This window comes from Colias eurytheme, chromosome 6, assembly GCF_061535395.1.
Source record: "Colias eurytheme isolate Ceu_HAF_F1 chromosome 6, ilColEury1 Martin Lab GWU primary, whole genome shotgun sequence".
Classification (NCBI taxonomy): Eukaryota; Metazoa; Arthropoda; class Insecta; order Lepidoptera; family Pieridae; genus Colias; species Colias eurytheme.
The window spans coordinates 3,577,803-3,591,507 of NC_142985.1; the positions used below are offsets into that span (position 1 = coordinate 3,577,803).

The 13,705-nt window shown below is 35.8% G+C and overlaps 2 protein-coding genes across 7 annotated transcripts in view; both read left to right on the forward strand.

Annotated features, from left to right (window-relative positions):
* Mef2 (myocyte enhancer factor 2) overlaps positions 1 to 13,705 on the forward strand; it is a 58,776-nt gene that overhangs the window by 28,511 nt on the left and 16,560 nt on the right. The window lies entirely within an intron of this gene.
* On the forward strand, positions 9,201 to 12,995 carry LOC149907543 (uncharacterized). Its single transcript, XM_090102499.1, has 2 exons — positions 9,201 to 11,559; positions 12,229 to 12,995. Exons 1-2 carry the CDS (start codon positions 9,201 to 9,203, stop codon positions 12,993 to 12,995), a joined length of 3,126 nt encoding a protein of 1,041 aa, XP_089958625.1.

The window sequence follows — 13,705 nt, forward strand, 5'->3', positions numbered from 1 at the left end:
TGCCTACAATGGCATAACAAGATCTAGGTGAACATAAGCACTAGAGACTAGACTATAATCGACGTTACAGAATACTGTAAACAAATTAGGTGTATTACTGGGATTGAAAATTAATATAATTCGAATCGTATAAAATATTCATCGTCTCTTTCCACATAAAGCACACGTCATATTCAATAAACGATTGTAGACAATTTGAGGCTTGAATACCTAAAGTAATTTTGTTTTAAACGTTTTCATCTATATAAAAACAGAACAAAAAACAGCAAAATATACCCACACAATTATCTATCTACAAAAAGAGATAATCTTCTCTTTGATTGAGATAAGACTATTTGACGGTTTCAATTTTGTTGCGATTTTTTTTTCAATGTTTAGATTAGATTCCGATAATACTTATTTACCGTTATTTTCACCATACTTCTAATATTGATGGGACTGATATTAATCTAATGATATACCTTTGCTCTTATCAATAAAGTTTTCAATAAAGAAAAACCGATTCAATCTAACGCCATATTGAAAAGACATGAAGTCAGAACTTAATATGTTTTCAAATGAATACACTGAAAGGCCAGCTTAAATCTTGCATTTTATTAATATTTAATATTACTAATATACATAGATTTAATTTTTACAAGTAAATATAGAATATAGAATCTAGCCAATTAGATTTTTTATCAAATCTACATATTTAAATTTAAGTATGTATAATTTTTGCAAGAAGTTTTCATTTCGCAAACATGATAATACTACATTATTAGTTATTACAATTGGCTCATCCAATTTAAATTTTCTTTCCACGTGTTAGTTCGTCCGTAAAAATATGTGTTCATGGTGAACCTACAGTTTGGCAAATGACGTATGTTATCAGCAAGCGATAATCCTCTTCCTCAACTGACTGCCACGTTCAGGGGTTTTGGATGAGTTTCGCTATCAGAGCGTTAAGATTATTGACTAAATTCTCAATTAATAGACTACCTGAGATGATGCTGAGTGAGAGAGCATTCTATTTATTTTTGTGTATTTGAAATGTTATCCTAATTTTCACGAAGAAAATAAATGTAATTGCAGATATTATTCTCTTGTTGACATTTCGCGAGTAGTGTTTAGTGTTTACTTGCATGAAAACTAGAACATGGAATGATCGAAAATCGAAATTGAATTGAAATTAATATCTCTCACGAGATTGAGAAAATGTGATTATAACAATTCGACGGACTTGAACCATGCACTCGTCCAAAACTTCCAGATCTCCACTGAAGCATCCATTTTTCTATGATGTCGTGACAATGCAGTGGGTACTTACAGTAACATCGTTAGCACCACATTCAAGGGCACAAGTACTAAAGAAACATCTACATTTGACACTCCGCAACATTTAGAAATGCACCTTAGCGTCACAGATTTTAGATATTATTTCCCTTATGTCCTCTGAGTTTGTGGCAGATTGAATAAACTGCTTGACATAGTTTCATGTTTCGGGTCAGACGGGTGCCGGTCCCCAGTAAACAAATGCCTGTTACGACATCATGGGTTTGAAAAACCGTCTTCGCCTTTATGTTGATTGAATTTGGTAACACTTCGTATGGATTCCCTTTCATGAAAAACACCGTAATGTGGCGAAAGAATGACATTGATTCAAATTTGAATATATTATGTGATCGTGAATGTAGAAAGGCTATAAATAGAATGAAAAATATACGAGTGGATAATAAAAATAGTTGATAGTGAAATTATAATTTTTAAAGACATATTGGTACTTTATAGTTGCAGCATGAAATTGTTATGGATTTAGTGACTCATTATTTGGCATAGTGACTATTAATGGCTTGATTGTGTTAAGTATATCCTTAATTAATTGTATCCTTTATTGCTCTTTTTAAAAATGTCTTGCTGCTATAATAAATTTATAAGTTTACAGTAAAATTCTAATAAGAACGAGTACGACACATGTAAAGCCTCCTAAAGCAAACAATTATATACTCGTATAACATCCAAATGTTTTCTTAAATTCAATACTGGATACGAAGGATGTTTTCGAGTAGCAAACATAATTTAAACAAAGTCAATGAGAAGTGGGGGTTGATAACATCGCATCGGGCGCCATCTACAATTAACATATGAACAGAAACTCGAGATTCCGTCTTGACATTGTAATCTCAACAAAGCACTGACCTGAGTTATCAGTGATTTTTACGTACAATGAATTATATTTAAAAACCATATTTTCCTTAACGTTATGTGATATTTAACAATTGAATGTTGGTATATTATGTTTACGGTTCACGAATAATCAATACATCTATGTTATCTAAATGTTAAGAAAAATACGCGAAAATATAATTTATTTTATTCAATTTTATAACTACGATTGTTACATCTACACTAATATTATAAAGAGGAAAACTTTGTTTGTGTGTTTGTTTGTTTGATTGTAATGAATAGGTTCATAAACTATGCTGGAGCGATTTTAAAAATTCTTTCACCATTCGAAAGCTACATTATCCACGAGTAATATAGGCTATATATCATCATTCTAAGACCAACAGGAGCGGAGTAATGCGGGTGAAACCGGGCGGCACAGATAGTTTTTGATAAAAACATGGCATTAATGTACAAAAAATTTAACGTGTTTTTAACGTGAAACGTTCAATGCTTACGTCACTAGTGTTTTTAATAGTATTATTCGGATTTCGGTTCTAGTAACGAAATAAAAACACCAAATTATCGGCAATTGCACGTTTTTTCTTGATATATTCAGTAAATTATCATCTCATCAATATGTGAGGGCCAACATTCGGTTCATTTTTATTCCTTCCTCGAAACAGTTGTACGCGAATTAGCGACAAAAGTGCCACACGATTTGAATGAATTTAATAATAATGTATGATCCCTGCTAGGATCGGACATAAGAAATTCATGATATTATTATTGGAATAAATTACATGCTTATTACACAAAAACTTAACGTTACGTAATTTTTTTGTGGCAAAATGAAGGCTGACACTCGACTCTACATCATAGGCATATTTTCTTGTGATTATTTTGAAAATTTCGTTAATCGTAAATGTCCTTGAGCCTTGAAAGTCTTGGCTTTGGCTTCTTTCTTCATTGAATTATAACTTCCGTTATGAAGGTTTATATGTCGAAGTTTGAAATTTATTAGATAATGTTAAGTAGGTAACTAAAAGCTCGCCCAGACGATAATTTTTTAAAACATATTATGTGTATTAAATATTACTCAAGACCTACGCAAAATGATCTTACTATCAATATCATATAAGGCAATTAAAATGTTTTATGTATAAGTGACATAAACATAATATTTAAAAATTATTCAGGGTAGAAAAGTAAAATTAAGCCTATTTAATTTTTGACAGAATTGCTCTCGTTATTTAAACGGTTCTTTGTTAATAGCCACTTACAAAATTATCAACTCAATTAACAACTAGCAAGTACTAATTAAATATGACAAGCTCCGATCATTTCAAGGAATCCTGTCAGAGTTTTTCAAAGCATTATGGTGTCAATCAAAATTAAGCAACAAGTATAAAACAAATTAGACCGGGAGATACTGACACAAAATTTCGAGTCATTTGTAACAGGATGGCGGTTCTACAGGGGTCTTAGTACGCAATGACAAAAAGAAAAACGATGGCGTGAACGCTGGTACCGGCGGCTTAGTCGCGTGGGCGTTAGTCGAACTCGTCGGAAAATAGCGAAAGTCAAACGATTTGTAACAGTATGGCACTTATTTTTCCTGTAAGTTTGAGGATCAACAAATATAAATACAAAATTTCAAAGATCTAAGTGTTGGAAATCCTCACTTATATAAATTAATAATAAATTAAGTTTTCAAGTGTAACAGCACTTTTTCCCCCTACTAGAAGTATGGCAAATATAATAATGGTCACATTTTATCAAATACTCTCCAAAAATCCAAATGCAATACTGGTACAAAAAGTTTGGCGAAATAAAAATTTTTTGCAGATTTTCGGCGGTATGGCGACCATTTGGAATCGTCCGAAAAGTATGGTATGGCGATTTTCGTAAATGGCTGCACGACGATAGTTACCTGTACTAAAGTTAGCCTGGTACAAATGGTTGAATGATTGTTTTATTTAAATCAACACATTCGCGTCGGTATGGCGGGCTGTAAGTCACACCGGAAAAGTATGGCATGACACTACCGCCTACTACTTTTTTATGGGCTATCGGTAAATTCTAAAATTTTTGTGTTACAAATCGTTTGACTTTCGCTATTTTTCCGACGAGTTCGACAAACGCCCACGCGACTAAGACACCGGTACCAGCGTTCACACCATCATTTTTCTTTTTGTCATTGCGTACTAAGACCCCTGTAGAACCGCCATCCTTGTTACAAATGACTCGAAATTTTGTGTCAGTATCTCCCGGTCTAAATCGTTTATTTTGTATAATTACTTTAAACGGAAAATTTGTCGTATTATCGAATGATTACTAAAAATTTATTTACCAATCCTTCTATATAAAACGCGATACATTTTAAAACAGGCTTACTTTGTATACCAATTAAAATATGCGCTACGTCTCAACAAATAAATGTAATGCTCTAAACGCCCACACTAATGTTTGTATTAACGCACACTTGCGGTTTCCTTATCAAACAGAACACACACACGGGTGTGCGTGTGTGCGCGGATGACGTCATGTACGATTGTCATCGCAGTCACGGCTAACGAGCACTCGGTCATCGGACACACGGTTCGATTTTGCGCACAAACGTTCCAAATCATTGTTGATGTTATTCTAAACTTAATTGTCAGCCATGGAGTCTGCCGTACTACTATAGCACGTGGACGAAACTACAATATTGTAAGTTCTATTTAATTTTCCAATAAACAATTTTGTAATAAATACAAAGAGAGTTATAAATCAAATTAAAATAGGTAATATGGTTACATAATTCGTAAGCTAAACAACTTTCGCTTTCACTGAACTTGACATAGGTCAAACGGTTCCATGATGACACTCGAGAACCAAACAACCGAAGAAGATTTTAAGGGCTTGTTACAGAACTGTGGGCTCTATCGCATTGCGGGCACGTTGTTTTTTGCGTATCAGTAAAATTTAGCACTTTTACCTTCCGCAAGAACGCTTGAAGGACAGCCCTCGTTTCGGGTCTCAGGCCTCTTTTTCATTGGGAAGTGACACGCTTGGCCGCGAGACCTTGCCCCCCTCTGCCTCCCCGGGCTCAGCTGACGTCACCCGCGCCATCTTGCTAGTGACGCGTTGCCTGGCAACCAAACATACGTTTCGCAGACGATCCGCGATTATTTCATTTGCCTGGGCTTTTTGCTCGTAATTTTAATGCGATTAAATACAAATAGGGATCGTTATTTTCTAACGTTGATGTTTTTTACATAATATTAATATTTAAATATACCTTTTACTTACCTTTCCTAATAGTTTAACAATAGGTGGAGAGATTACCTAGTACCTACCTACATCTTCCAAAATCCAAGGTCTAGACCGATTTTGATAAAACTCAACAAATGCGATTTGGATCCCAATAAGGTCAAATGATTCTGAAAAGTAATTCATAATAAATTTAAACACTTAATACTTTAAATAAGTTCTATAAGCAAAGTGGCGGGGGATGTCGCAAAATTGATTATTTGAGATAATCCTGCTATTGAAATATGATTTCCCATTCTGAAAGTCACGCTAAAAATTTAATAAGTAGGCCAGTTTCTCAAAGAAGCTCTTTTAAAGCTTCGCAAGGCTAGAAGCGTTTGATCAGCTTAAAACTGAGACTTACCAGTAATATTAAATGAGGAAACTATTTAAAATGTATATTATGATAACTTGATATTATTATTTTCAGTCATCAAAACTATTTAAAAAATAACTCTATTAATATCAAATAACTACATAATATGAACGAAAATGTTCAATCCATTTGTTACGTAAATGTTTACACAACAAATACTTACTTATAAAAACAATACCATTACATGAATATATCATAATAATTTCATATTATGTAAAGTAGGCATGCGACAAAGCATCGTTTTTGTTGTTTATATAATAACCTTAACACCTTTTTTAATTTAAAATTAATATCTATTAAAGTTTCCTTTAGAAAACAATTAAATACAACAATAGGTAGGTACTTACTTTTTAATAGCATAGACACAACAATTATTCCGAGAAAATTCTCGTATTTATTATAATTTCGAAATTAAAATTTCTCTGATAAATCGTCATTGTACACGTCAATTCTCATCGCGAAAATAATTACGTGCGTTGATTAATTTTTTCAACGTGACGTCATAATATAGACTCGAAGTGCACCCAATAATACGCCTACGCAAATTAACCGAACCTGGACCTTATGTAAATGACAGTTGAATTCATTTTCAATTAGTTTTCACATCGCAGCGTGGGGGTAAACTTTGTTATTTATCCTAGCAAATATTTGTATGCACCCGTTTGACGCCCACGACTAAAGGCAATAAAGACGTAAATCCTGTATTGTTGTTTAAAGCTTTATAAGTAATTTTGTTTATTTTTAAACAAACACGTTTTGTAGGTTATTAATAGATATTGCGAAGAAATAAGCATTCTTTACTAATTAAAAAAATCTAAATCAATTTGAATAAGTTTTATTTTTTAGCAACTAGTTAATAACTAGATTACCTAAAGTACGTACAATGTACATGTATTGTGTTTCGTTACCGTGTAATTGATCGTGGTGTCTATTATCGATGTTTGGCACAGAGTATGCAAACAAAGGTTGTCAAATTATTTTGCAACTGTCATGCACCACGACAGTCGAGACCTAATCTGTGGTCGACACTTGTACTTCCGTATTCGATCGAGCCGCTCCTCTGGTGTGTGCGCGCGCGGCGGCCATTGAAACACGTGTATCGCATCGGATGATTGGGCGCAAATTCATCGAGTGCTGCAGCATCTCAAGGTACGTGGTGCATTGTTTTTGCTGCTCACTATATTCCGAACATCGATTTGTGTTAACGTAATTTTCCCTAATGTAGTAGAAGCCACCCGCTATTTCGGCTTGGTGCGATTCTACATTATTTCTGGTGCCGAAACCCGGGAATTTGCGTATCAATTATCATATTCAAAGCTTATGGTATTACTGGTCACACGTAATTCATAATCTAAAATCAAATTCAATTCCGTTCGTATTAGGTTCTTTGTTTAACAAAGTAGGAAGTTGTTATAAGATCTATTTAAGCAAACACTTATTTTATCGGTGCTTAAATTCAACCGGCTTAAAACAATTTCATATTCTAAAACTTAATACATATTCAGAAGTACAAGTCAAAGTGTTTAATTATTGTAGGAACTAGTTAAGCAATCACATATTTCATCGGTGCTTAATTTTACACAGGCCTATAGTAATTTCACATTCCAAAACATAATTCATTCACGTTACAGTTTATCCTAACTACATAACTAATATTAAAACGTAATATTAGGTTAAATCGTAATATAAAATAATTTCATTTTATATTAATTATACTCGGGGGTAAATCGAAAAACATTCTAGCGGCTCGCGCAGCGCATCATCACTTTAACTTGTTATTGTAAGTTATAATCTGTATTCATTCACATTACCGTTTCATGCGATTTTCATCCTTAACTTCATATGCGTAAAGGTGAAATAATAATTTCATTGTTTCATTTTATTTCATTGTTTGAAAAATTACATCGAAGATTAACTTTGTTATTTAATTGTTTGTGTTTAAACGTTTTTACATTTTGTTTATTCGATATATAAATTTAAATTTAACAAGATGTCTTTATTAACTAAACATTCAACTCGGAAGTTAGGTTCTTTGAAAAAATTAAAATCTAAATCAGTGGATGAATATTATACGACTAAGGACTTATCGACATTGCGTAGAAAACGTACTATAGCGCTTAAAAGATTATCGAAGGCGTTAGAAATAGGTAATGCAGCTTTGAGTGATCGTTCACAATACGACCTATTTTTATCGTATCATCAGGAAATTAAACAAATCGTTTCAAATTTCGAAAATGCTCATTTTAATATACTCGATCTGTCGGACGACGCGGATAATGAAACTGAAATTGAGGAACAATTCGATGAATTATATTTTCAGATACAGTCTATTTATATTAGTTTAACTAAACATGATACAAATAATTCGATTAACTCGAACATCAATTCATCGAATATCCGTTTACCTAAAATTACATTGCCACATTTTTCGGGCAATATCAAGCAGTGGCCTGTGTTTTATGATACGTTTAATTCTTTAATTCATAACTCAACGTCAATTTCGGACACGGAAAGGTTTCATTATTTAATTTCTTCTCTTAGCGGGGATGCGTTATTGGTGGTTAAGGCGTTCCCTATGACTCATGAATATTATCGCGACGCGTATGAAGCTCTTATTAATCGCTATAAATGTAAACGAACATTAGCTTTTACTTGTTGGCAAGATATTTTAAACACTAACTTCATGCATAACAACGCAACTGAGTTTCAAAAGTCACTCGACTTATTCGATGAAAATTTAAATATTTTAAAATCTATTGAGTTACCGATAGATCGTTGGGATTTTGTTTTAGTTTACCATATTTTATCAAAATTAGACAAGAACTTACGCCGCGATTTTGAGGAGAAATATTCTAACGTGGAGTTGCCGTCTTATGATCAATTGAAGGGTTTTTTGCGTTCCAAATGCGAAGCCTTATTACGAGATACACATTTTTCTGGTGTGAACAAATCTTTAAAGCCTTCGACTACTCAAAATCAATCAACGAAACGTTTCAATTCAAATGCACTTGTTGCTATGAACAATAGATGTAATTCGAACGATAAGTCTAAAGTTTATTCAAGCAACTGCGCGTATTGCCTTAAGTCGCATTCTATTTTTTCTTGTCAAGACTTTATTAGTAAATCGATTGACGATCGTATGGCTATTGCCACTCAAAACAATTGGTGCTTTAATTGCCTGAAGCCATCACATCAATTAAAAAATTGCAAATCTATTTTTTCGTGTCGTATGTGTAAGCGTAAACATCACACCTTACTCCATCGCGATCATAACACTAAGATCGAATCAAATCAAATCGGGTCGTCGCTGGTGTCAAGGTCACATACGAATCATACAGTGCTGTTAGCCACAGCTATCGTTCAGGTTAAGGATGCTTCAGGTAATATGCAATCATTTCGTGCCCTGTTTGATACGGGCAGTCAGAGCAATTTCATAACGGAATCAGCAGTAAAACTTTTAAATTTAACGCCGGCTTCAACAACCGCGGCAATTAGTGGCATAGGGGAAGCGGATGCACCTGTTATTGGTGACGTCACTTGTTCTATCGGCACTAACGGTCGAATTCTATTTAACTTGGATATGCACGTCATATCTAAAATATGTGGCGATCAACCTATCGCTCAACTTAATTCATCAAGTTGGTCCCATATTAAATCGTTGCCGTTAGCGGACCCTGGTTTCGATATACCTGGTCCCATTGACATTTTGCTTGCTGCTGATGTATTCGCTGACTCTGTTCTTAATCAACATATCAAGGGAGGTGTCAACCAACCTACCGCGTTTAATTCAATCTTTGGTTGGCTACTTCTAGGTAAAACTAATATTTCATGTAGTAGTCTGTTGCAGACGTTGCCTGTAATCGATAATGATTTAAATTCATTGGTTCATCGTTTTTGGGAATTAGATTCAGTACCGCAAACTTCAACGCTAACTCCAGATGAGTTATTATGCGAACGTAAATTCGTTGAAGAACACTCACGTGATGAATCTGGGCGTTATATTGTTCGTATTCCATTTAAGAACAATTCAGAACCTACATTTGAGGGCTCTCGCGAAGTTGCTTTGCGTAGGTTCTATGCTATCGAACGTAGGTTGTCACGTGACGCTTTGTTAAAATCGCAATATGTCGACTTTATGTCTGATTACATCGAAAGTGGTCACATGACAGTGGTTCCTGCAGCACAAGTTGGCACAGGAAAATATTACATACCTCATCATTGCGTTCTACGCCCTGACTCTGCGACCACACGCCTCCGCGTTGTATTCGACGCTTCTGCGAAGGATATGCATTCTAAGTCACTGAATGACACACAACTTATCGGCCCAAAGCTACAACCGAATATTTTAAATCTACTTTTACGCTTTAGGGAACACAACGTTGTCTTCATGGCTGATGCTCGTCAAATGTTTAGACAGACTGTAGTAGCGCAAGAACATCGTGATTACCAACGCATTTTCTGGAGGAGTTCTCCTGATGAGCCCCTCTTAGAATATCGTTTAAATACAGTCACATATGGATTAGCTTCGTCTCCGTTTCTCGCTTGCCGTACTCTTCGACAGCTTGCTGAAGATGAGGGAGATTCTTATCCACTCGCAAAACGAGTACTACTGTCTGATGTTTATTGTGATGACGTCACAACCGGATTTTCATCGTTAGAGGTCGCTCAGGAAGCAAAGTCGCAGATTATTAAACTTTTTAAGTGTGGACAGTTTGAACTTAGGAAGTGGGCTAGTAATAAACCGCAGTTATTGTCTGATCTACCCAGTGATAGTTGTTTGACTGGATCCGTATCGTTAGACAATTCTGATAATCAAATTCTTAAGGTATTAGGTCTTAAATGGAATCCATCCACAGATACGTTCGTTTTCGAAATTGAATCTACTTATCGGCCATGTACTAAGCGTTCAATTCTTAGTGAACTCGCTAGGGTTTTCGATCCGTTAGGTTTTTTATCTCCCATCACAATTCAATCAAAATGTTTAATTCAGAAGTTGTGGATTCTCGGCGTTGGATGGGACCAAACGCCGCCTAACGAGATCATCAGTACATGGAACAAACATCGCACTCAACTTAATCTTTTGAGTGAACTTCTAATTCCTCGGCAACTTACCTGCACGGATGCTGTATCGTATGAGCTACATGGGTTTTGTGACAGTTCTACCCTTGCATACGGAGCTGTCATCTATTTACGTGTTACAGATGCTGTTGGTAATATTCATGTTTTCTTCGTTTGCTCTAAGGCTCGAGTTGCACCTCTTAAACATACATCGTTACCACGACTCGAGCTCTGTGCTGCAGTTCTTCTATCAGATCTTTACAAATTTGTAAAAGATACGTATCTTTCTCGTATTCATATTGATTCTGTATATTTGTGGTCTGACTCAACCATCGTTTTGTCTTGGCTGCGTTCTCATTCTTCGCGTTGGACAACATTTGTCGCGAATCGTGTCAGTCACATACAGGATATCACCCCTACAGACTGGTGGCATCATGTATCCTCAGGTGATAATCCTGCTGATTTGTGTTCACGAGGTTTATTTCCGAGTGAGCTTGTGCACAATGCCTTATGGTGGGCGGGACCGTGCTGGTTAACCCAAGGTAGTGATACTTGGCCTACGGATACAGCTGTTGTCACATCAAATGAGGAGAAGGTCGTTATGGAGAAGGAGCAACGGAAGGTAGCTCTTTCCGCTGAAGAGAGAGCTCCAATCGAACCAACAATAATTGACTCTTTACTTAATCGTTATTCATCATTTCAAACAATCGTTAACATTTTGGCATTTGTATATCGTTTTATCAATAACTCTAAAAACCCAGCTCAAGCTAATCGTAATAATTTCATTAATAACGTTGAAAGACATAACGCATTATTAAAAATCGTTAAACATGTACAGAGTCAGGTCTTTTCGAACGAAATTGCTAATCTTAAATCGAACAAACCTTTATCGAAACCTTTTCGAAAACTCAATCCGTTTATCGATCGATTAGGTATTCTCAGGGTGGGCGGTAGAATTTCACGCGCAGGTTTAGAATACGAACAAAGGCATCCAGCCTTTCTACCGTCTGATCATCCATTAACGTTTTTAATTATCGACAACATTCATCGTAACTACTTGCATCCGGGCATCAATACTACGCATTTCTTACTTCTTCAACAATTTTGGATCATATCGGCAAAACGTACTGTACGCAATCGTTTAAGCAAATGTATACAATGCTATCGAACTAATCCGAAGCCATTACAACCGTTTATGAGTGATTTACCGTCATACCGTGTTAATCAAGTCAAACCATTTTCTATAGTAGGCGTAGATTTTGGCGGACCGTTTCGTATTAAATTAGGCCCACATCGAGGTGCTAAGATTGAAAAGGCTTACCTTTGTCTTTTTATTTGTCTTACAACAAAAGCAGTACACCTCGAGGTGGTGTCTACACTGTCCACTGACGCATTTATAGCTGCGTTACGACGCTTTGTGGCACGCCGTGGTCGATGTAACGTGATACACGCGGATTGTGGAACAAACTTTATCGGTGCAAGAAATCAATTATCGTCTCTTATGCATCAAGCTTCTAATTTAGAAAAGATCGAATTTAAGTTTAATCCTCCATCAGCTCCTCATTTCGGTGGTGTATGGGAAATTCAAATCAAGGCGGCTAAATCTCATTTACTTCGTGTAGTTGGTGATCAAGTTCTTACGTTTGAGGAACTTACAACGCTTTTCGTGCAAATCGAAGCAGTATTAAATTCGCGACCGCTTTGTCCAATTAGTTCGGATCCAAATGATCTATCGGTCTTAACTCCAGGCCATTTCCTTACCCTAGAGCCTTTGACAGCTGTCCCTGATGAAGATCTATCAAATGTTAATATAAGTCGGCTTCATCGGTGGCAGTTGTTACAATCATTTCACCAGAGTTTTTGGTCCAAATGGAAACACGAGTATCTTAACTCACTAACACAACGCGCCAAATGGACTAAGGATTCTAAACCGCTTCAGATAGGCTCAATGGTGATAATTAAGGATGAAAATCGTGCGCCACTACAATGGTCTCTTGCCAGAGTAGCGGATCTTTTACCCGGTTCTGATGGTGTAGCTCGGATTGCAGTAGTTAAAACAGCGAAAAATCATATAATTCAAAGACCGTTGGTTAAGTTATGCCCTCTACCAATCGAGGACTAGCTTAAATCGTTTATCTTTCTTTTAGTATCGTAAGGTATCTAGACATTAAGTTATCGTTAGCAATAAGATATCGTGTCTGTGTAACATCTATCGTGTTATACAGAATCAATTAGTTAGGTAACTAGTTTTTATCGTAATCAATAAGTATCATCAATAATTATGCGGATCATTCTTATCGTTCTCGTTCCCATTATGTTCTATTTATCGTCTGACCAGAAAATACCATAGGCATTTTGGTGGGCGGGATGTTTCGTTACCGTGTAATTGATCGTGGTGTCTATTATCGATGTTTGGCACAGAGTATGCAAACAAAGGTTGTCAAATTATTTTGCAACTGTCATGCACCACGACAGTCGAGACCTAATCTGTGGTCGACACTTGTACTTCCGTATTCGATCGAGCCGCTCCTCTGGTGTGTGCGCGCGCGGCGGCCATTGAAACACGTGTATCGCATCGGATGATTGGGCGCAAATTCATCGAGTGCTGCAGCATCTCAAGGTACGTGGTGCATTGTTTTTGCTGCTCACTATATTCCGAACATCGATTTGTGTTAACGTAATTTTCCCTAATGTAGTAGAAGCCACCCGCTATTTCGGCTTGGTGCGATTCTACATATTGATTGTAGCAGTTTCTTGATTTACAAGCTTGATTTTTTTATATCGCTAAACAATGTTGCTGAATAATTAGGTTATGGCAAAAAGTGTAACTCA